The 23,930-nt window shown below is 45.6% G+C and overlaps 1 protein-coding gene across 1 annotated transcript in view; it reads left to right on the top strand.

The window, feature by feature from the left end:
* Positions 1-8,498: 8,498 nt before the first annotated feature.
* SLC25A15 (solute carrier family 25 member 15) overlaps positions 8,499-23,930 on the top strand; it is a 31,563-nt gene continuing 16,131 nt past the window's right edge. The window contains exons 1-3 of the mRNA XM_022574739.2: positions 8,499-8,659; positions 11,525-11,649; positions 14,843-15,101. Of these exons, the coding sequence (XP_022430447.1) occupies positions 11,595-11,649; positions 14,843-15,101 (314 nt within the window). The 5' untranslated portion in view covers positions 8,499-8,659; positions 11,525-11,594. The remainder of the gene's footprint in view (positions 8,660-11,524; positions 11,650-14,842; positions 15,102-23,930) is intronic.

Genomic DNA, 23,930 nt, shown 5'->3' with positions numbered 1-23,930 from the left:
GGATTCCTTTCAATGTCCTGGTGACCCAAATGATTTTGTGAAGGGAAGGAATAGGCTTCTCGACACAAGCCCTGCAGCCTCCCTGCCCCCTCTCCCCCAGGTGGCCTACGATTCATGACTAACCTCTCCCCTCACACACTTAATCAATTCCTCTTCCAGTGATGGAACAGGAGGCTGGGATGGCGGAGCTTGGGCAAGGAGGGTCGGGCTGATGGATGAGGAAGCAGCAGGTGTGACACCTCGTGGTTAACCCTACAAGGAGGTGTTATTAGCCACTTGTGGTGGCTCTCTCTAGAATGCCCTTCCCCTAAGCATTGAATCTTAGCATCAGTTTGGACAAGAAAAATCCTACCCAGCACCCCGTCATATTTTTGGTGTTAAATCACACATGTAATTTTTAACCCTGTATTAAATGATCAAGGGGGGGGTGGTGGGATGAATTGGGAGATTGGGATTGACATATATTTACCACTATGTATAAAATAGATAACTAATGAGAACCTGCTGTTTAGCACAGGGAACTCTACTCAATGATCTCTGGTGACCTAAACTGGAAGGAAATCTAAAAAAGAGTAGATAGGGACTTCCCTGGTGGTCAGTGGTTAAGACTCTGCACTCCCAAGGCAGGGGGCCCAGGTTTGATTCCTGGTCAGGGAACTAGATCCCACACACCACAACTAAAGATCCCGCATGAGGCAAAGAAGATCCCGTGTGCTGCAACTAAGACCCAGTACAGCCAAATAAATAAATATTTTTTTAAAAAAATAAAAAATAAAGAAATAAAAAACAGTGAATATATGGAAATAAACAAATAAGTAATCAATATACACAACCTTCTGGGCATACAATATACAGCTTTCCTTCTTTGGTTGTCTTGTTTGGCTCATAGAAGGGGATTCTCCACAAGAGAATAGAGACAAACTTCAAACCTCCCACTGACCACAGTGAACAAAATATTGGGTGGGCCAAAAAGTGCCTTCGGTTTTTTACATAAAAGACATATTTTTCATTTTCACCAAGAACTTTATTGAGCAACGTATTCACCCTTTTGTTCCACTACCTTCTGCCATTCTTCAGGCAACTTCATAATTCCATCTTCCCAAAACTTTTTATCTTTTTGAGCAAAGAACTGTTCCAGGTGCCTTTTACAGTCTTCCAGGGAGTTGAAATTTTTTCCATTAAGAGAATTTTGTAAAGTCTGAAATAAATGGAAATCTGAAGGTGCAGCGTCTGGTGAATACAGAGAATGAATCAGAACTTCCCAGCCAGCCAAGCTGTAACAGTTTTGCCTGCTCATCAAAGAAACATGCATTCTTGCGTTATCCTGATGGAAGATTATGCCGCTTTCTGTTGACTAATTCCGGATGCTTTTCGTGCTTTCAGTAGGTCTAATCGGGAGCAGTACTTGTTGGAATTAATCATTTGGTTTTCTGGAAGAAACTCATAATAGAGGACTCCCTTCCAATCCCACCATGTACACAGCATCACCTTCTTTGGATGAAGACCAGCCTTTGGTAGTTCATTTCGCTTGCCCCACGATCTCTTCCATTCCACATTGTTGTACAGTATCCACTTTTCATCGCCCATCACAATTTGTTTTAAAAATGGAACATTTTCCTTACGTTTGAGAAGAGAATCGCATGCAGAAATATGATTAAGAAGGTTTTTCTCGCCGAACTTATTGGAACCCAAACATCAAAGTGATTCACATAACCAAGCTGGTGCAAATGATTTTCAACGCTTGATTTGTATATTTTGAGTATGTCAGCTATCTCCCACGTGGTATAACGCTGATTGTTCTCAATTATTGTTTCAATTTGATCGCTATCAACTGCAATTGGTCTACCCAACCATGGAGCATCGTCCAGCGACAAATCTCCAAGCACAAAACTTCACAAACCACTTTTGACACGTTCGATCAGTCACAGCAACTTCTCCGTACACTACGCAAATCTTTTTGTGGGTTTCAGTTGCGTTTTCACCTTTCTTGAAATAATAAAGCATAATATGCCGAAAATGTGGCTTTTTTCCTTTCCATGTCCAATATTAAAATGGCTACACAAAAATTCACCGATTTTGATGTCATTTTTTAAAATACACACTGATATGACAGCTGTCACATACAATCTAACAAAATTGTTTCAAATGAAGTTAAAGACATCTAAGTGCTACTAGAGTCATCTCACAGGAAAAGACGAAGGAAATTTTTCGCCCACCCAATACGTGAGAGAAGAAGAAAGATTTAAGAACTGTGGGCTTGATGCATAGCATGATGGGTACCAAGGCAACTGTTCTGCCATCATTTGTGTCACCTGGCCTGCTCTGGTTAATAGTGACCAAACTAGGAACTGTTCCCCCAGATCTGACTGTGAAGATACTATATATTAAGTCCCCGAGCTGATGGCGGCACTTCTTTGATAGTTCAAGCTGAATTTAATGCTTGTTGCCTCGGAAAACTTGAAGGCATATACCTGATTGCTGCAGATGTGAAGATGAGAAAGGACAAGGGGAACCTACAGGGGAAAATTTATTCATCAGATGCTTTTGATATGTTTGTATTTTGAAGATAATAGAACCAATAATAAGTAGATTTTGCAGATTTTAATAATCGAAATAGAAAAAATAAAGGCAAAAAGAAATGGCCTTTACAGTTATTTTGTTTGAAAAATATATAAAATGCTTGCACTGCCTACTTTGGCTTATTAATTTGGTAAGTGTAAACGATTTGCAAGTTTGATAATGTTTTCCATTTATTTTACTATGAGATGGATTATTGTTCATTCTATTTCTCAAGCCATATTTTATGACTTTTTAAAAATGGTTTTGATCTTACATTCAAATGGAGGCATCATCAAAGAATACGGACGCGGCTCTAAAAGTTAGTAATTGAATACTTCTCATACTGAAAGCAAATTAGCCTTTAGAAAAGTATCCGTTGGAGATAGGCCCAGTTGTGGGGAAAGACACATGTGTACACAAGCACACACACATACAAGAGAAAGAACTGTACACACCGGCAACTTTCATACTGGTAAATTTTACAACAACGATGCAATCCAACAGATTTATTATAATGATTCATATCAACAGATAGGGACTAAAACCCACCATGGCCAAAGCCCTGGGCCAGGCAAGGTGTAAATCACAGCTTCTGTGCCTTAGCTGGGGATACTGAGTAGATCAGAGAACAGCGGCCCTGAGAACTCTGCAGGTGGCTCCTTCCACCTCTGAGCCCCACCTGCCAGCACTCCCTGCTTTATACTCCAGCAGAGCCAAACTGCTATAGTTCCCCAAACATGCTGTCCTGTTTCATACCTCTGTGCCTTCAGACGTGCTGTTTCCCCAGACAGGAATGCTTGGCCCATGTGGGCATGTGTCATGTTTTCTGGCTGCTTAAAATTGTCTGAAAACCCTACCTACATTCAGGGAACTTCCTAACAAGCGAGTCCTTCCTCTCCAAGACAGAAGCCAGAAACCCCACACTCCCAGCCCTCCCTTTACAGATCAGGGTCCAGGCACGTGACCCAACTCCAACCATCAGCTGTATCTACAGGAGACATCAATTTGGAATGAGAAACACAAGGCAGTGAACATGGCGTGGCAGTGATTTACTAGGCAGAGCTGGGAACCAAGGTGCTCAGCTTTGGAACAGCAGTAGCTACAAGGCTGAGGCCCTGGCACAAATGGGACAGTGGTACAAACTATAACATCTACAGCTCGGAAGGAGCTGCAGCATGGGTTCCATGGATGACCAGCTCTGCAGTGGGTTTGAGGACTTGTTTCAAGTTCTTCAGGAAGTACCATCTCCCTACTCAGCAGTGGTGAGAGTCACCCAGCATCCTTTTAACCAGCTGCTTTTGTGCTCCACCAGCCAGAGATAGCTTCTGCTGATTGCAGCTAAGAGCCCTGGGTGGTACATCAACAGACTTTCATCCTCTTAAAAAAGGGCCACTTTGTCTTTCAGAACCCACCCTGATATGGGGGTCTCCTAGGGGCCTCCCCTGAAACCCTCTTTTCCATCTTTTATTCATGCCCTTCTCCGAGATGCTACACTACCCATACCCCTCTTGCTGCATGCTCTCCCTGAATTATAATTATTTGTTTCTTCCTCCTCTGCTTGGACTGAGGTCTCTTTAAGGCTAGCCATTGTCTCTTTCATTCTGTATTTCCAGCACTCAGTTTGGGTTGACAAAGAGCCTAGCACATGATCGTTGCTAAATAAAAATTTGTTAGGAAAGTTTGATAGGAAGCAGTGATCTAATTTGTTTAGGAGGACCAGGGACCAGGAAAGGCATTTGAGGAGCCATGTCTAATACAGGTCTTGGTGAACAGCAGGGATTTCAACGGGCAGGATTAGTTGGGATCATCCAGTCCATATTGACATGTAATCTGCTTTCTAAAATTTATATCCTGAGCATTCTTCCATATTCTAAGTATATGGTAGGGGATCTTCTTGATTGCCTAATAGAACCCTGCTTTATTTTATTTTTTTAAGGTCTGCAGTGGTGATGTCTCCGGGAAGGTGGGGGGTCTCTCCTTATTCCCAAGAGGATAAACCAGAGGTTGACAAATCATGGTCTGGTAGCCAAATCTAGACTGCCACTTGCTTTTGTATGGCCACGAACCATACAAAATGGTTTTTATTGCTTGTTTCTGTTTTTTACAGTTTTAAATGGTTGAAAGAAGTTAAAAGAAGAATAATATTTCGTGACAGGTAAGAAGTATATGAAATTCAAATTTCAGTGTTCATAAAGTTTTATTAGAACACAACCACACTTATCTGTTGGCAGCGTCTATGGCTGTTGCTTTACAACAGCAGAGTTGAATAGAGGCAAGAGATTGTATGCCCTGCAAAACCTAAAATATTTCCTAGCTGGTCCTTTTCAGAAGAAGTTTGCTGACCCCTGTTCTAAACCAATCATGTTAACTTCATTCTCTTCCCAATGTTTATGTTTGGGGGAGCATGAGACCCAGTTCTGGGCCAATGAAATATAAGGAGAAGTTTGACAGAGGGCTTCTAGGAAAATATTTTTCTCTGATAAAAAGTTAGTATGGGAGAATGCTTCCTGCCTTTGGATGTCACATTTGAGAATGTGATCAGTAGAGCTGTGGCAGCCATTTTGTGGTCATGAGGAAAAGCGAAGAGAATCACAGAGAAGGGGGCCCAGATACTTTTGAGCTGCTAAATTAATCAACCCTGGAACTTCCTACTTCTAGATATATTTTTATATTCAAAATAAATATACTGACAGTTGGACATTCTATTACTTGCAGCCAAATATGTACTAAAACATATGATATGAGAATATGATTTTTTAAATTATGGCATAGTATTTCCTCTTATTGATAACCCATTAAGGTTTAACCATTTATGGGCATTTCTCCTAATTCTATGTGTTATAAATTATCTTATTTTTAACACATATTTTACAAATTCAAACTTAAGGCTCATAAAACATGCACCTTTGCTGACTTTCTTTTTCTTATTTTTGCTTGTACCATTAAAAAGCTGACAAGGAAAAGACAAAAGAAATTGTCCCCCTTTAAAACATGGCCCTAACAACTCTTTCATAGGACACGAATTACCCCCTTATTCCACATTGAAAGACAAAAATCCAAACCCATGTTTATTTCAAATACAAACTCTACCTGATTCCAAAAAAATTTGAGGGAGTTTTCAATAAGTTACATCAGCAGCCAAGAATGTTCAATGGGAGTTGAAATTGTGTAATCAAAGCATTTTTTTCTGCTTTCTCATTAACTAAAAGTACCTTTGAATCAGAGATAATTTATATTTTTGAATTATTTGCAACTCCAATTAACACTTTGTTAAAACACACCCACATGGTATCAGGGCCCAAAGCCTTCAAGTGGTGAAATGATTTCTCCTTTTAGTATCATTAACCAGCACATTGTGAAATTCTGTTGAAACAGCAAAAGGTCCCTTTTCCATGTAACCACTCTGTCTGTCCCCTCACCTCTGACCTGCGTCATACCTGCCCTCTCATCCCAGAGCCAGCCTCACTGATGTTCCTGGATTGTGCAATCCCAAGTTCAGCAAACAGATGCCTGGAGCAAAGAGGTCGGTGCATTGACTTATTTGCTGTTTTGAACCTGGATCTGAAATACCATTGGGTTGACTAACCTCTATGGAGAGCAGTGGTGCACGACTCTAAAACTCTGTTCTCAAGAGGCCATTGGGTTGCTGGGGAATTACCCTTAGGACAAAGCTTGCATGGACACTTTCATGATTTAATGCCAACCAGGTGGTTTGCCAGTCCATTCCCTGAGCTCCTGTGAGATGTTAAGCTTTTCTACATCTACATATTTCTCTATTCCTAAAGCAAAGATAGGGCCACTGCTGTGAAGGATTTTAAGCAGTTGAGGTTATTTTATAAAATATTATGGAGGGACATCTATTCCAGGAGAAAGAACTTCTGGTTCCTGCAACCCTCTTGCTTTTAAGAGGAAGCCTTCTGGGAGGTATTAATGTACAGTGTAGCAGTTAACAACACGAACTTGGTTGAGTCCCAGCTCCCCGCTTAGTAATTTGTTTTAGAATTATCTGCCACTCCAATTAACACTTTGTTAAAACACACCCACATGGTATCAGGGCCCAAAAGCTTCAAGTGGTGAAATTATTTCTCCTTTTAGTATCATTAACCAGCACATCGGGCAAGTCACTTGGCCTCTTTAAGCCTCAGTTTCTTCACCAGCATCATTGCCAGCCATGGGGTACAGCAAGCAAGACAGCAGGCAGAGAAGAAAGTTTGTGCAAAAAGGCAGCTTTGCAGATTAGGGGTTAAAGAGTTGCACAGAAGCTTCCTAATTGCTTCTTAGTTTACAGAACTGAGGCTGAGGGTTGTTTAGGGGAGGCGAGGGAGAGAAGAAACATAAAAGGCTTGGGGAGACTGATGAGAGTTTGGGACAGCCCTTGTGAGGGTAGGAGAGGAAGGTGCTAAAGCCAGAAAGGACAAAGCATCATGGGGGAGCTGATGCCTCAGGGAGGCCCAGATCTGGAGTAGCAGTGCCCTCCCCTGCCCCCATGCTGGATTGCCCCCAAGGCTCCCACAGCAGGGGGTGCAGAGGAGGCCAAGATACTGTTACCTGATGGCTGGGGTTTAAAAGGGTTAAATGACTCACTAAAGTTCACAGAGATTTTAACACAAGTGGCCTGGCTCCAAGTCCAGCTCTTTCTAATCTGTAATAGGAGATCTAAGCCTGTCCTAATTAGCTCCTTTGGGCCTCATCTTTCTGGTTTGCAAAAGCCAGGTGATACTGAAAGTCCTAGTCCTATAGGATGTTATACCATAGGTTCTGTCCTGATCTGCTTCCCACTTGTTAAGTTACATGTCACTTTGGGCAAGTCACTCAAACGCCCTGGCTTGCTTCTGTAATTAAATTATGTTCCGGAAGCTTGAGTTCTAAAGCGCAGCAGAAGACGGTCTTGGGCTGGGTTGAGGAGGGCCCTTGTTTATCAGGAGCTCTGAACCTTCACAGCACCTCCCCCTGTCCCCCCTCCCCCAAGGTCTATTCAGCTAGGCACCCGTGTTTAAGGACTAACACAAGTCACCTCAAATATTTGTCACTGGCCCTCACCCGAAATCACTTAAGTTACATTGGCCGTAGTCTAACACCACATCCAAACAGGGCAGAAAATTGTAAAACGATAGCACGGTTTAAGGAAGAAAACACGGTGTAGAAAAGGAAAATCCATGAGGTTTGAACCAAAGCACTCCGAAGGCCGCGGCTGTTAACATCGAGCAGCTGTCAGTAATAGACCAAGACACTTCCAGCTGTGCGGGTCTTTGCCTGGGGCACTAGAGAAAATTCCTTTACTCCCGGTGCACAACAGACTCCTCGAATTGTGCTTTCTAATAAAATTCCAGACAACCATAGAACTAGCCTATAATTCACTGGAAACTAAAAGGACATTTAGAGTTACAGTTTTCATTGGTGGGTGTGCTTTCCGAAATGTCATCGGTGGAGATGGATGTCCTCGCGGAGGGCGGAATGGGAAATGTTTGGGGTTTTGTTTTTACCAGCAATAAGCAAATTTATTTTTCATCACTACCTTTCCAGTACTTTCGCACTCAATTATAACATAAAATTAAAGCTTTGAGCCCCAAGTCCCTGCAAAGCTAATCAGCCTGAAGACTTCAGTCCCTCGTCCTCACTCCGGACACCCCCCGTCCCCGCCCCGCCTGAGGGCGAACTAGAGACGAGCTCACCGAGGGCCTCCGGGAATCGAACTGCAGGAAAGCGACGTGGGAGGCCGCGGTTCCCAGCCCTCCCCCCGGCCCCGCCAGCCCCTCCCGCTCCCGGCGCGCCCCCCGGCCCGAGCGCGCCGCCGCACCGCGCCGACTTCCGCTTCCCCGGCGGGCGGGTGGGAGGCGCCCCGGCCCCGGCCCCGGCCCCGGCCCCGGCCCCGGCCCCGGCCCCGGCCCCGGCCCCGGCCCCGGCCCCAGCGCAGCCCGTCCCGGCCGCAGGGGGCGCTCCTGAGCCCGCGGGGCCGCCCGCCGGCGGCAGTCTGGCGCGGGAGGCGGGGCGGAGGGCCGGCCGGTAGCCGACGTGGGTGTTAAGCGGCCGCCCCCGCCGCCGAGCCAGAGTCGAGAGCGGGCGGCGGAGCGCGAGTAGGACGTGGCCAGTCGGCGCGGCGGTGAGCGCAGCCCAGCCGGGCGGTCGCGGGCTGCAGGGAACCGGCCGGGAAGAGGGGGAGGGAGAGGGAGAGGGAGCGGGCGGGCCGGCCGGCCTCCGCGCCCGGGCGGCGTGACCCTCCCGGGAGGCGGGGTGGAGATCCGGGGTCCCGGGCCCGCCGCGCCGCACACGTGCCCGGGGACCCGCGGGCGCCGCCTTCCCGCGCTTTGCCTGGGATTCCATGGAGACTCGGGCCCCGCCGCCTCCTGCGCGCAGTGGTCACGTCCCGGGGAAGGTTGCCCTCATTTGCCCGGTCGTAGTGTCACGCCGGCTCCGCGCCGGGCAGGGAGGGCGGAGGCGCTTATGGATGGGAGACCCTCGCAGGTTGTTGTGGCAGAGTCAGCGAACGTTTAGGGCCGAGAAGACAACAAAGTTGGCAGTCGTCTCCCTAAGCTGACCCTTGTGCGGATCGGGATCCCGAGCCCCGGAGCAAGAGCTCCCGAGCCAGCTGCTGAGCGGCGAGACTGGTTTGCATCCCAGCGCCCGTGGGCCCCACCAGCTCTGGGCGCTCGGATGGCGGGCGCCAGCTTCGGCCTTGAAGCTGGAATCTTCCCGGAGCAATTCGTGTTACCTAGTGGGGAATGCGGCCTCCTCGGATTCTCCCACACGAGAAGTTAATTTCCCGAAGGAATGAAAAAGATACATGGTCTGCGTTGTTTCTTTTGGAGTTTGACTCCGGTGTAGTTTGAAGGAAGGGTAAAGGGACGCTGAAAGGATTCCGTTTTTCTCTTCCAGTTGGTACCGAAGGCTCACGAATCAGTTTAATTAAGTCAAGTTGATCAGTCTGGCTGCCTCCACGCCCCATGCCTCCTTCAAGCCAAAGCTACGCGTAATTTGAAACAGATGCCCCTTCTCAGTTAATCTGTTAGGACTGTTAACTGTTCTAATAATTCTACAAGTAGTTATTTGTAGGAGTTGATGTGTTTGTTTGACTTGCCTAAAAGGGTTGAATTCGCATTGATGACACAGTACCATCTGCTGTGCCTCTTCTAAGAAAGAAATGTCCACACCCCAAGGGAATGAGCTGCGTTGGATGTGCCCTGTCTGTGACTCCTTTCCCCGCTTGTCTCCATTTTCCTCTAAAATGCAGGGTTGGGTGTTTTGTTTTCTCTTCTTGGCCAGGTGGGAATACCCTGCTTGATAGGAACAGACCCAAAAGGCAAGACTTGAGTTGAATCCTGTCTTTGCCACGGACTTGTTGTATGACCTTGGACAAGTCCTTGTCTTCCTCTGGACTCAGTTCTCCATCTGGAAAAGGAAGAGATTGGGTTAGGACCCTGATATCCTTCTCTAGATACTGGATGGTCACCGTCTTATCAACCTTAGTAATTGGTACTGCCTCTCCAGGTCTGTCAGTAACGGAAAGTCAGTGTTTTGTACATCTAATTGTATGTCTAATCTTAGTTGCTTTATTAAGTAGTGTTCTTGTGTTGTTGCTGGTTTTCACATGTTTTGTAAAGATTCTTGGTGTCTAGTCATTGATGACATGCTTCAAGTGGTTAAAAACCTTCTTGGCTAAAATTCTTCCCCGCTGTTGATGAGGAAGCTGTTGGTATTCATTGGCCATCCAGGCTGCCCACCCCCTCCTCTGACAGGTGTCCTGACTGGGATCACACAGGTCTTCAGCGTGACGGATAAAAAGCATTCCTTGTTATTCAGGTGTAAGGCAGTGACATAGCTTGAAAATCATACGGAATTGGTTTCTGTATTGGTTATTTTAATATTCTATGTGAATGAAGCACCTCTCCTTTTCTAGTCAATATTAATTAAGTCCATGCCTTGCCAATGGTTGCTTTTTGTCTAAAGTAGAGGAGTAGACTCTGGTTTTCCCAAACTTCTAGGCTCCAGCTCAAACCTACTGAATCAACATTTCCAGGAGAGCAGCCTGGTTATTGGAATGTTTAACAAGTGTCCCAGGTGATTCTTATCAAGCAAATTAGGGGCGCAATGGACCCAGGGGTTGCTTCTCAAAGTATGGTTAATAGCCAGGCATTATCAACTTCACCTGGGAGCAGGTGAAGGCAGGCAGCATTTCTGGTCCCACTTGAAGCCAATCACATCAGAATCGGCCTTTTAACAAGGTCCCCAGGTGATTCGTGTGCACGTTTATGGTTGAGAAGTTCTGGGAGGCCTATGATGATAGTAATGTTTGGTGCTGTGCTTTGTAGTTGTTCTAAGAACTCGTGGTGTGTGTTCACAGTTCATCATCGTATTTGTCCGATGTGGCTGTTTGATTGCCCTCGTATTATAGTGATAGTACTTTTATTTTTCACCTTGTATAGACGGGGACCTCCAGCTTTAGGGGCCCAAAGGGCCACCATACCAGTGGCAGAGCAAGCATTCAGACCCAGGCGTGTGTCACTTGGCCGAGCTCCTAACCCATTCCTTTCCAGAGCTACTGTTTTGTGACCTTCTCTTAGGGTCTCAGGCCGCTGTCTGAATTTGGAACAGAGCCCAGTGGATTGATGGTTTAACTTAGGCCTCTGAAAAACTGGTTTGATGGGGCTTGGGATGTGCGGTTGGCTTGCTTATTGGCATTCGTTTCTTGAGGGTTTCAGAAAGGTTGGTTGAAGTGCCCTCACCTGTGGCTGTAGCAGTGATACGTGAGCAAGGTTTTTGATCTGTGTGCTTTTCATGGGGAGGTGGTGGGCAGGGAGAAGGGGAGGCTGATCACTAAGCTGCTCTGACAGCTCGAGCCCCCTCCTTTGGAGCAACGTAGAGACAGTTTCCCGGTTCCCTGAAGTTCAAGTCCAGTAGCTAGGCAGCAGGCCTAGAGAAAGGGGGGCTGCAGAGGCCCGACTGATGGTGAACTCTTGCCTCCTTCTAGGGATATGAGGTGCCCATTGTAAGCTCGTGAGAGTTGCCCTCCGCGGAGCCCAGCAGAGGAGTGGGCAAACATGAAATCCAATCCTGCCATCCAAGCTGCCATTGACCTTACGGCGGGGGCCGCAGGTAATCCCAGAGAAAACCCCTCCTTTGTCCCTCAAATACCTTCTGCACGTGAGCTCTGGTGAAGACATTGCCTTTGTAGCTCCAGAAGCGACATGCTTTAACCCTGGAATGAATCCGCTTAATACAGGTGTAATACTGTGTTGCAAACACAGCAGAAGGTAGAGTAGTTCCCGCTGTATTAGAGCTATGAGTCAGGGGTATGGTGTGGGAGTGTCCCCGGGTGACAGCTGGAACATATCACAGCTCAGAGCTGAAGCCACTCGTCCATTGCCATGTGGCTGGGATGTGCAGGATTCCACCCCAAGCCTGGCAGTCTTCAGAGGCCTTAGAGTGCAAAAATAACACAGTGCCATCTCTCCAGGGAAATCCCAGTTACTGTCCTTGCAACTGCTGGGGGAGAGAAAGGATACCCTTAGAAATGTCATTGGTAAATCAGGCTGACTTTTGACTGAGTCTTAAAGCCCTGAAAGGAGGGGCCCCAGGATTGGCCGGGGAGTGGTGGGCGGGGCGAGTGCTGGGGCGGACTCTGGCCCCACTAGGCACCATTGAGTTCTGGGCAGCACCTGCCACCGCAGGCCACTCTTTAGAAAGGTCACCTTTATTCAGCCTGAGGCAAGTGACAGACTTGGAAGTGCCTGGGTGGTTACTTGGTTCTCCAGATTCCTGGATGATTCTAGGGCTGGAGGAGCGCTGGAATGCCCATACTTCCCAGATGCAGACCCTGGCTTACCCTTGCCTCCCTCACCGATTCTTATATTGGGTCACCGCTGCTTGGAGTGAAGAGGCCAGAGGAGCCGGTTGCCCATTGTCCTTTTATCTGGTGGGACCTCCTGGGTCAACAGATCAAGAGCAGTCAGAGCCGCCTTCTCTCATCCTGTCGTCGTCTTTTTTTTTTTTTTTTAATATTTATTTATTTGGTTGCATCGGGTCTTAGTTGCGGCTCACGGGCTCGTTAGTTGTGGCATGCAAACTCTTAGTTGCAGCGTGCATGTGGGATCTAGTTCCCAGACCAGGGATCGAACCCGGGCTCCCTGCGTTAGGAGCATGGAGTCTTTTTTTTTTTTTTTTTTTGCGGTACGCGGGCCTCTCACTGTTGCGGCCTCTCCCGCTGCGGAGCACAGGCTCCGGACGCGCAGGCTCAGCGGCCATGGCTCACGGGCCCAGCCGCTCCGCGGCATGTGGGATCTTCCCGGACCGGGGCACGAACCTGTGTCCCCTGCGTCGGCAGGCGGACTCTCAACCACTGCGCCACCAGGGAAGCCCGGGAGCGTGGAGTCTTAATCACTGTGCCACCAGGGAAGTCCCCTGTCGTCTTCTTAATTGTGAAAAAGAAATCATGGGTTCAGGGAAGATCGAAGTATTTTTCTATGAACCAGAAATCGGCCAAAGTAGGCTCATGAGGAAGTCTGCAGACACTGATAAGTTCAGGCGAGGGCGCTCCCAGGTCAGAGACGACAAGGAGCAGGGGAACCAAGGGCTGCCTGGATTCCGCCCCACGGCCTCTTACGCGCTGAGTGCCTTTGGGTCAGCCCCTCACCCTGCCGTGGAATCAAGCCCCCCCAGGCCCTGTGCACCATCCCCGACCCCTTCACCACCCCCCACTCCCCCAACGCCATACTGCAGAGGCTGCTGACTTTGGCAACAGTGGATCAACTTGCTTGCCCTTGGCATCCTCTTACCTTCCCATGAATGCCTGGACTCAGTCTGTGTCTCTGCAACAGAAGGGCATTTTACCCCATGAGGGATGCTCAGCTTTCGGAATTTTATATCCTTCAGTCACTCTATCACAGATAGACTGTAGGATCTGTTGTGATAGAATTAAAATGCATCTAGGTTGTCAAAATTATGAACCCAGTTTAAAAATTCTGACATTCACGTCTTTTGGAATGATTTTTTTTTTTTTTTTTTTTTGCACGATACGCGGGCCTCTCACTGTTGTGGCCTCTCCCGTTGCGGAGCACAGGCTCCGGACATGCAGGCTCAGCGGCCATGGCTCACGGGCCCAGCCGCTCCGCGGCACGTGGGATCCTCCCGGCATGAACCCGTGTCCCCTGCATCGGCAGGCGGACTCTCAACCACTGCGCCACCAGGGAAGCCCCTTGGGAGTTATTCTTAACAGCCCTCCCTCCATTTCTACTTTCCACACCTTCATTGGAGTAACTGTGTATTATGTCTAAGTTATGAAATTGCATTTCTGAAATATGTAAGCCTTCTCTTCAATTTTGCTGAGGTTTTCGTAACCTCATCCAGTGGCTGTTTCCTGACACAAGCACGGGACGTCCCAGGCCCAAGGGGAGGTGGAAGCATTCGCCAGTGACAGACAGCTCCCCAAATGCTGACTCAGTTCAGGGTCTGGAGATATTACAGGGTTTAATAGTTCATTCTTTTCCTTACAGTCAGAATTTTTATCGAAGTCATTGAATGCAATTCAATGCTTTTGTCGTATAAAAGCATATAAATATATGATTTATGCTAAACAGGGGTAAGTTTCAATCCATTTCCTGTCTGAATACAAATGGTAGAGTCCAAATAAGATGTTTTCCCATAGGGTCAAACATTTAGCTCTTCAGGGACTAATTAGACCTTTTGTTTTCTTTATCTGTGGCCTATTCCTCTGTTATTTCCCTGATAGTCATTAGGACCATTGGGCATCAGGCAAAAGAGTGATTAACACCAGACTCTTCCCTTCCCCTTCCTTTTATGTGGACGCACACACAGACACAGTTAACCGCTGTAAATGAGCCACTTGTGGTGTAGCAGCCAATACGTTAGAGCCTTATCCTAATCCTCACGTTAACCCGATAGGGAATCGAGGCTCGGAGGTCACATCGCTTAGCCAGGATTTCACAGCAGAATCAGGCTTTGAGCCCAGGTCCCTCTGACCGATGCTCCTGAACACACGTCACACCTTCACATCCGGTGGCTTTGACTGTCAAACACACGTTCTCTCTTCTACCGAGTTGAGCTCCTTCAGGGCTGGAGCGGGGTGCCAGACTCATGAAGGACCCCTAGAAGTTTTATTGGACTGAGCTAGAAGGGTTGGCCTGGGAGGGGGGAGGAGGTCAAAATGAAGTGACCCAGAGGTAAGCCCTGTGGTGGGCTGCCTGTCCCTCATCTCCATGGGTCCTCGAGGCCGCACTCTACCACGTGGCTGTAGACTGGTGCTGGACGAGGATTCCTGTCCTGGTTGCAGGGGGCACAGCATGTGTACTCACCGGGCAGCCCTTCGACACCATGAAAGTGAAGATGCAGACGTTCCCCGACCTGTACAGGGGCCTCACCGACTGCTGCCTGAAGACCTACTCCCAGGTGGGCTTCCGGGGCTTCTACAAGGGGACCAGCCCAGCGCTGATTGCCAACATCGCCGAGAACTCCGTCCTCTTCATGTGCTACGGATTCTGCCAGCAGGTGGTACGGAAAGTGGTTGGATTGGAAAAGCAGGCGAAGCTGAGGTGAGTTGAGGTCACTGAGACCTCTTTGAGAAACAACACTTGTGTAGTCAAGCTTTTTATGAGACCTTATGGAGAAGAACATTTCCGTTTTTACAATAACTACTTCCTTTGATTAAGAAGTCATATATTGCCATCATAGAAAACTGGGGAAACGCACATGTGTTATGCAAAAGGAGAGTTGCCCATAATCCACCACGTAGAAACAACCACCCTCACGTTCCTTCCATTCTTCAGGAAGATGCTTTTCTTTCTTTCTTTAAAAAATTATTTTTATTATTTTTCTTTTTTTTTAATTGGAGTATAGTTGATTTACAACGTTGTGTTAGTTTCAGGTGTACAGCAAAGTGAATCAGTTATGTATATATATATATATATATATACATTCTTTTTCAGATTCTTTTCCCATAGAGGTTACTGCAGAATATTGAGTAGAGTTCCCTGTGCTATACAGTAGGTGCTTGTTGGTTATCTGCTTTATTTAGAGTAGTGTGTTTATGTTCATCCCAATCTCCTAATTTATCCCCTCCCCCCATGTTTCCCCTTTGGTAACCTGAAATTTGGTTTCGAGATCTGTGAGTCTGTTTGTTTTGTAAATAAGTTCACTTGTGCCATTTTTAAAAATTAAATTCCCAATATAAGTGATATCATATGATATTTGGGGAAGATGTTTTTCAAATGCTGCTGTTGGTGCCACTTCTCTGGGCAGAAGTGCAGAACTTAAACCATAGATGCAACTTGTGACCCGAGTTTTGGGTTTCACGTCATCAGCAGAATGCAGGGTATTGGAAGAGCCAAATAGGTTTGAGGAAGAACTTGGAATTTTAGGAAGGGTCAGAGCATCTGAGAAGATGCAGGTGAACCTACTGTTTCATTGGTCGAGTCTGCCCCAAACATCAGACTTGGGTGTGTATTTGGTCATTCCTTGGGTATTTATTATACCGAGACTAAAAGGAATTCGGAAACCACTGGGATGTTTAGCCTTTACTCCTTTGAACATTGATTTATTTTATAAGTTTTCACTCTTTTTAAAAAAAAATATTTATTTTTGGCTGCATTGGGTCTTTGTTGCTGCATGCGGGCTTTCTCTAGTTGCGGCGAGTGGGGGCTACTCTTCGTTGCGGCGCGCAGGCTTCTCATTGTGGTGGCTTCTCGTTGCGGAGCACAGGCTCTAGGCGTGTGGGCTTTAGTAGTTGTAGCATGCAGGCTCAGTAGTTGTGGCTCGCGGGCTCTAGTGCACAGACTCAGTAGTTGTGGCACACGGGTTTAGTTGCTCCGTGGCATGTGGGATCTTCCCCAACCAGGGCTCAAACCCGTGTCCCCTGCATTGGCGGGTGGATGGTTAACCACTGTGCCATCGGGAAAGTCCCCATTGATTTATTTTAAATCATTTAAAATTATTGTTATCAGCTTTGTGGTTGCAGAGGGCAGTCTTGCCTGTTGTTTTGGTGGGAATTCAAGACCCTATTGCAAATACAGGTCCCACGTGGCTAAAGTAGGTTCCTTTTGTACTGAAGTCTTTGGGGGTGCCTGGAGATGTGCCCATTTATAGCAGGCATCCCATCTTGATAGATGGAACTTGTTTTTTAAAGGCTTGGGACTGGATGAGATCCCCCAGGGAGACAGTGTTTATAGGACTGAGCACAGATCCTAGGACCCTCCAGCAGGGAGGGGTCAGGAAAAAGAGGAAGTAAAGAAATAAGCAGAAGATAAACCAGGAGAATGTGGTGTCCCGTGGTAGAGACAGACAAAAAGGACACTGCAGTGACTGTAGCTCTTTGCACTGGAGCGAGAGACTTCCTAGTTGAGGAGACCTGGAGTTGAGGTCTCCTTCAGCATCCTTGGAGAAGGACAGGGACATGGAGCAACCACAGGAGATTCTGGAGCAGGTCCTGTAGTGAAGAAAGCTTCCTCTTTCACTCGGCCTAACCCAGCACCCGCGTCTTCTTTGAACTTGGGGGACAGGAGGGGGGCTGCAGCTTTTTCATCCTGCAGGACAGTGGTTGCTCATTACCAGTGAGCAAACGCCGCCTGAGAGCTTACGAAGCTCTGACATGCGTGTCGTGCTTTCTTAGCCCTCACCGTGGTCCTGCGCGAGGATCCAGGCAGGTGATGGTATCCGTTTTATAGATGGGGAGACTCTGGTACAGATACTGACGCGCTGAAGATCACTGGGTTAATAAGTGACAGAGCCGGGACTGCAGCCCGTGTCTTCTGCACCCCCAATCCAGCATTCTTCCCTCAAGACCACAGGCGGGGCTCTGGAGTACTTTGTAGGGGTCAGGTCTAGAGAAAAGATTAATAATTACACAGAAGCAGGGAAAGGAACTGCTTGTGATCACCTGTTATGAATTTCTGCAGTGATACAGTAAATATTCTCGGTTTGAACACTCCCTGAGTAGTGCTCTCTTTTCACCTTTGGCTGGACGGGCCCTGACACAGCAGGAGTGTTTAGGAACATGTTTGTTGAGTGGGTGACAAAACAGTTGATTCTTACAAAATCCCATCCTATGCCGATTGCCATTTGAGATCCAGTTCTAAAGTTTCTACTATAGGCACAGCCTGGGGCCCAAGTCCCTCATCTCATGCACTGGTAGGTGAAAGCATTTATTAGAAAGCCAAAGTCCACTGCAGATCTGACTTGGCCCTGGGTTGCCCTGTATCAGCATGCTTGGGGTTCGTTCAGGCGTTACCGCCTCTCGGATGAAACAGCCGTCTGTATCTGTCGATACCACCTTTGTTCCAGCAAGATTGGCAAACCCTGGTCAATGACCCTGATTGACTGCGGCCTGTCAGCAGGTTGACAGAGTCCCGGAGGGAGGCCAAGTATGGATCTGCAGACTGGCCAAGAGACAAACTCTTTAAGCTTTGGTTTTGACAAACAATTTAAGTAGGAGTGAAGGGGGAAGGATGGAGGGGATGGCGTCGGGCACTTCCCACCCCTAGAAAGCCGCGTGCCAGTACAGTTGTGGAGCTGGCTCTCCTGGTGACCGTCTGACACATCATTCTTTAAAATCGAAAGGAAGGCCGCACTGCAGGCGGTGTCTTCCTCCTGAAAGCAGGCCTTCTCCAAGCCAGCTCTTCTGAGGCCCGGCTGTGTTAACAGGCCGGCTCAGCCCTGGGCACCCACTTCACATCCACCTGAGGCACCAAGGCCAGACCACCAGGGATAGGAAATCGGGACTGGGATGGTAGGCAGCCCTTGGCTTTATGCAGGCACACGTCAAATATTTGAGGTTCGGTTCCAGACCATCTTGGAAATTATTTGGTTTCCCAGTGCGTATAAAGCTATGTTCACGCTATACTGTAGTCTGTGCAATAGTGTTATGTCCCAAAAAGAATGTACCTACCTTAATTTAAAAATACTTTATTGCTAAAAAAAATGCTAACCATCCTCTGATAACTCAGGGTTGCCACAAACCTTCAACTTTGTTATAAAGCAGAAACTAACACACCATTGTAAAGCAATTGTACTCCAATAAAGGTGTTAAAAAAAAGAAAAAGAAATTTTAAAAATGCAGTATCTTCAAAGAGTAATAAAGCGAAGTGCAATAAAACAAGGTTTGCCTGTAGTAACGTTTGACCTCAGTTTCTATAACTATTAGTTCATTGTAACTTTTTTTATGGTTTCAAAACACTTTTTCTAAAACATTTAAAAATTTTTTATTTTATATTGGAATATAGTTGATTTACAATGTTGTGTTTCAGGTGTACAGCTAAGTGATTCAGTTATACATATATCCATTCTTTTTCAGATTCTTTTCCCATATAGGTTATTAAAGAATATTGAGTAGAGTTCCCTGTGCTCAGTACATCCTTGTTGATTATCCATTTTATATGTATGTTACATATGTTAATCCCAAACTCCTGATTTATCCCCCCCTCACCATGTTTCCCCTTTGGAAACTATAAGTTCTCAAAGTCTGTGAGTCTGTTTCTGTTTTGTAAATAAGTTCATTTGTATCATTTTTTTAAAGATTCCACATATAAGTGGTATCATATGATATTTGTCTTTCTCTGTCTGACTGACTTCACTTAGTATGATAATCTCTGGGTCCCTCTGTGTTGCTGCAAATGGCATTATTTCATTCTTTTTTATGGCTGAGTAATATTCCATTGTATATATGTACCACATCTTCTTTATCCATTCCTCTGTTGATGGATATTTAGGTTGCTTCCATGTCCTGGCTATTGTAAATAGTGCTGCTGTGAACATTGGGGTGCATGTATCTTTCTGATTTGGTTTTCTCTGGATATATGCCCAGGAGTGGAATTGCTGGGTCATATGGTAGTTCTGTTTTTAGTTTTTTAAGGAACCTCCATACTGTTCTCCATAGTGGCTGTATCAATTTACATTCCCACCAACAGTGCAGGAGGATTCCCTTTTCTCCACACCCTCTCCAGCATTTATTGTTTGTAAGCTTTTTGGTGATGGCCATTATGACTGGTGTGAGGTGATACCTCATTTTAGTTTTGATTTGCATTTCTTTAGTAATTAGTGATGTTAAGCATCTTTTCATGTGCTTTTTGGCCATCTGTATGTATTCTTTGGAGAAATGTCTATTTAGGTTTTCTGTCCATTTTTTTTATTGGGTTGTTGTTTTTTTGATATAGAGCTGCATGAGGTGTTTGTATATTTTGGAGATTAACCCTTGTCAGTCACTTCATTTACAAATATTTTCTCCCATTTTGTAGGTTGTATTTTTGTTTTGTTTATGGTTTCCTTTGCTGTGCAAGAGCTTTTAAGTTTAATTAGGTCCCATCTGTTTATTTTTGTTTTTATTTTCATTACTCCAGGAATAGATCCAAAAAGATATTGCTGTGATTTATGTCAGAGTGTTCTGCCTATGTTTTCCTCTAAGAGTTTTATTATTTTTTTAAAGATTTATTATTTTATTTTTGGCTGTATTGGGTCTTAGTTGCAGCATGTGGGATCTCTCATTGCAGTGCAAGGGCTCTTCCTTGTGGTGTGCAGACTTCTCTCTAGTTGTGGCACGCAGGCTCCAGAGCATGTGGGCTCTGTAGTTTGTGGCACACAGGCTCTAGTTGAGGCACACGAGCTCAGTAGTTGTGGCGTGCGGGCTTAGCTGCCCTGTGGCATGTGGGATCTTAGTTCCCTGACCAGGGGTCGAACCCATGCCCCCTGCATTGTAAGGTGGATTTTTTACCACTGGACCACTGCGCAAGTCCCCTCTAAGAGTTTTATGGTGTCTGGCCTTACATTTAGGTCTTTAATCCATTTTGAGTTTATTTTTGTGTATGGTGTTAGAGAATATTCAAATTTCATTCTTTCACATGTAGTTGTCCAGTTTTCCCAGCACCACTTATTGAAGAGCCTTTCTTTTCTCCATTGTTTATTCTTGCCTCCTTTGTCATGGATTAACTGAGCATAGGTGTGTGGGTTTATTTCTGGGATTTCTTTCCTGTTCCATTGATCTATATTTCTGTTTTTGTGCCAGTACCATACTGTTATGATTACTGTAGCTTTGTAGTGTAGTCTGAAGTCAGGGTGTCTGATTCCTCCAGCTCCTTTTTTCTTTCTCAGGATTGCTTTGGCTATTTGAGGTCTTTTGTGTTTCCAGACAGATGAAAAAATTTTTTGTTCCAGTTCTGTGAAAAATGCCATTGGTAGTTTGATAGGGACTGCATTGAATCTGTAGATTGCCTTGGGTAGTATGTCATTTTGACAATATTCTTCCAATCCAAGAGCATGGTATTTTTTTTTTTTTTTGTGACCGTGCCACACGGCTTGTGGGATGTTAGTTCCCCAACAAGGTATTGAACCCAGGCCCTCTGCAGTGAAAGCATGGAGTCCTAAACACTGGACTGCCCAGGGAATTCTCCTGTTTATGTCATCTTTGATTTCTTTCATCAGTGTCTTATAGTTTTCAGAGTACAGGTTTTCTGCCTACTCAGGTAGGTTTATTCCTAGGTATTTTATTCTTTTTGATGTGATGGTAAATGGGATTGTTTCCTTAATTTCTCTTTTTGATCTTTTGTAGTAAGTACATAGGAATGCAAGAGATTTCTGAGTAGTAATTTTGTATCCTGCAACTTTACCGAATTCATTGATGAGTTCTAGTAGTTTCTTGGTAGCATGTTCAGAATTGTCTATGTGTAGTATCATGCTATCTGCAGACAGTGATGGTTTTACTTCTATTCCAATTTCGATTCCTTTTATTTCTTTTTCTTCTTTGATTGCCATGGCTAGGACTTCCAAAACTATGTTGAATAAAAGTGGCCAGAGTGGACATCCTTGTCTCATTCCTCATCTTAGAGGAAATGCTTTTCAGCTTTTCACCGTTAAGAATGATGTTAACTGTGGGTTTGTCCTATATGGCCTTTATTATGTTGAGCTAAGTTCCCTCTGTGCCCACTTTCTGGAGAGTTTTTATCATAAATGGGTGTTGAATTTTGTCAAAAGCTTTTCCTGAATCTATTGATGATCTTATGGTTTTTATTCTTCAGTTTGTTAATGTGGTCTGTCACACTGATTGATTTGTGGATATTGAAGAATCCTTGCATCCTTGGGATAAACCCCACTTGATCATGGTGTATGACCCTTTTAATGTATTGTTGGATTCAGTTTGCTAGTATTTTGTTGAGGATTTTTGCATCTATGTTCATCAGTGATATTGGCCTGTAATTTTCCTTTTTTGTTATATCTTTGTCTGGTTTTGGTATCAGGGTGATGGTGGCCTCATAGAATGAGTTTGGGAGTGTTCCTTCCTCTGAAATTTTTTGGAATAGTTTCAGAAGGATAGGTGTTAACTCTTCTCTAAATGTTTGGTAGAATTCACCTGTGAAGCCATCTGGTCCTGGACTTTTGTTTGTTGGGCGTTTTTAAATCACAGTTTCAATTTCATTAGTTGTGATTGGTCTGTTCATATTTTCTGCTTCTTCCTTGTTCAGTCTTACAAGGTTGTACCTTTCTAAGAATTTGTCTGTTTCTTCTAGGTTGTCCATTTTATTGGCATATAGTTGCTTGTAGTAGTCTCTTAGGATCCTTTGTATTTCTGTGGTGTCGGTTATAACTTTTTTCATTTCTAGTTTTATTGATTTGAGCCCTCTCCCTTTTTTTTCTTGATGAATCTGGCTAAAGCTTTATGAATTTTGCTTATCTTTTCAAAGAACCAGCTTTTAGTTTCATTGATCTTTTCTATTGTTTCCTTCATCTCTATTTCATTTATTTCTGCTCTGATCTTTTTTTTTGCTGTATGCAGGCCTCTCACTGTTGTGGCCTCTCCTGTTGCGGAGCACAGGCTCCGGACGCGCAGGCTCAGCGGCCATGGCTCACGGGCCCAGCCGCTCCGCGGCACGTGGGATCTTCCCAGACCAGGGCACGAACCTGCATCCCTTGCATCGGCAGGCGGACTCTCAACCACTGCGCCACCAGGGAAGCCCTCTGCTCTGATCTTTATCATTTCTTTCCTTCCACTAACTTTGGGTTTTGTTCTTCTTTCTCTAGTTGCCTTAGGTGTAAGTTTAGGTTGTTTGAGATTTTTCTTTTTGTTTCCTGAGGTAAGACTGTATTGCTATAAACTTCCCTCTTAGAAGTGCTTTTGCTGCATCCCATAGGTTTTGGATTGTAGTGTTTCTGTTGTCATTTGTGTCTAGGTATTTTTTTAGTTCCTCTTTGATTTCTTCAGTGATCCATTGGTTGTTTAGTAATACTGTTTAGCCTCCTCGTGTTTGTGTTTTTTACAGTTTTTTTCCTGTGATTGACTTCCACTCTCATAGTGTTGTGGTTGGAAAAGATGCTTGATATGATTTCAGTTTTCTTAAATTTACCAAGGCTTGCTTTGTGGCCTAGCATGTGGTCTATCCTGGAGAATGCTCCATGTGCACTTGAGAAGAATGTGTATTCTGCTGCTTTCTGATGGAATGTTCTACGAATACCAATTAAGTCCACCAGGCCTATTGTGTCATTTAAGGCCTGTGTTTCCTTATTGATTTTCTCTCTGGATGATCTGTCCATTGGTGTGAGTGGGGCGGTTTATTGTAACTTTAGGACAGTTGAATGTGGTAGGTCTGTTAGGCTTCTCTGCTCACAGATGGAAGAGAAATCGTGAGGGGACCTCGCCACCTGGGCAGGCTGCCTAGGGGGTTACCTTTGGGGGCTTCTGGAGGTCTGTGAGTTGTTCTGGTCATCCAGTGACAGCCGGATGCTGGCAGTTAACAGGCGAGTGTCACAGCTAGTTGTTGCTGTGAGCATCTCAGTCCTTTCTGTGCAACTAAAGATCGTCCCTGTAGGTGCCAGCGGTGCTCTCGTGATAGAACGTCCTCCCAAGGCTTGGAGAGGGTCTCCTCTGCTGACCCCCGTGAGCTCTCAGGAGTCTTCCTGGCAGTTTGTTTCTTGTACTTTCCCCCGTATTCTTTCCAGTTTCACTCCCCTGCTGGTGACTGAGGCTGGTGGTACTGAACCCATGTGAGATGAAGTGAATTCTTGCATTTTTGTACTATGTGCATTCATTTTCCGTTTATATCTCCAGCTTCGCCATTTGCCCTACAGCCATCGAGCTTGCTGACTCACACTGGCAGCACCACTGGCCCACCTCGTGCCCTCTGTGCAGCTGAGGTCCAGGAGGTCATCAGCTGAACTGGGAAATCTTTTTTCAATGAGCAACATTTTGGTTAAAAATGTATCCTGGGTTTTCATCTGTAGCAGTTACATTACACTTGTGGTTGTTCTGGGCTGAATCCAGAGGCACGTAGGGATGGCCTCGAAACCTGTTTTTATTTAAAGCTCAGTGGCAAACACACTGAAGTATTAATAGTGTGTGTGTTGGGGTGGTGGGACCATAGGGAATTCTTTCCCCCACATTGTTTGGT

This window comes from Delphinapterus leucas, chromosome 18 (genome assembly GCF_059928025.1).
Source record: "Delphinapterus leucas isolate spDelLeu-1000000601 "Yukka" chromosome 18, BTC_Dleu_Yukka2, whole genome shotgun sequence".
In the NCBI taxonomy this organism is placed as follows: Eukaryota; Metazoa; Chordata; class Mammalia; order Artiodactyla; family Monodontidae; genus Delphinapterus; species Delphinapterus leucas.
Note: the sequence above shows the minus strand (reverse complement) of the source record. Positions and strands in the feature narration are given on the sequence as shown.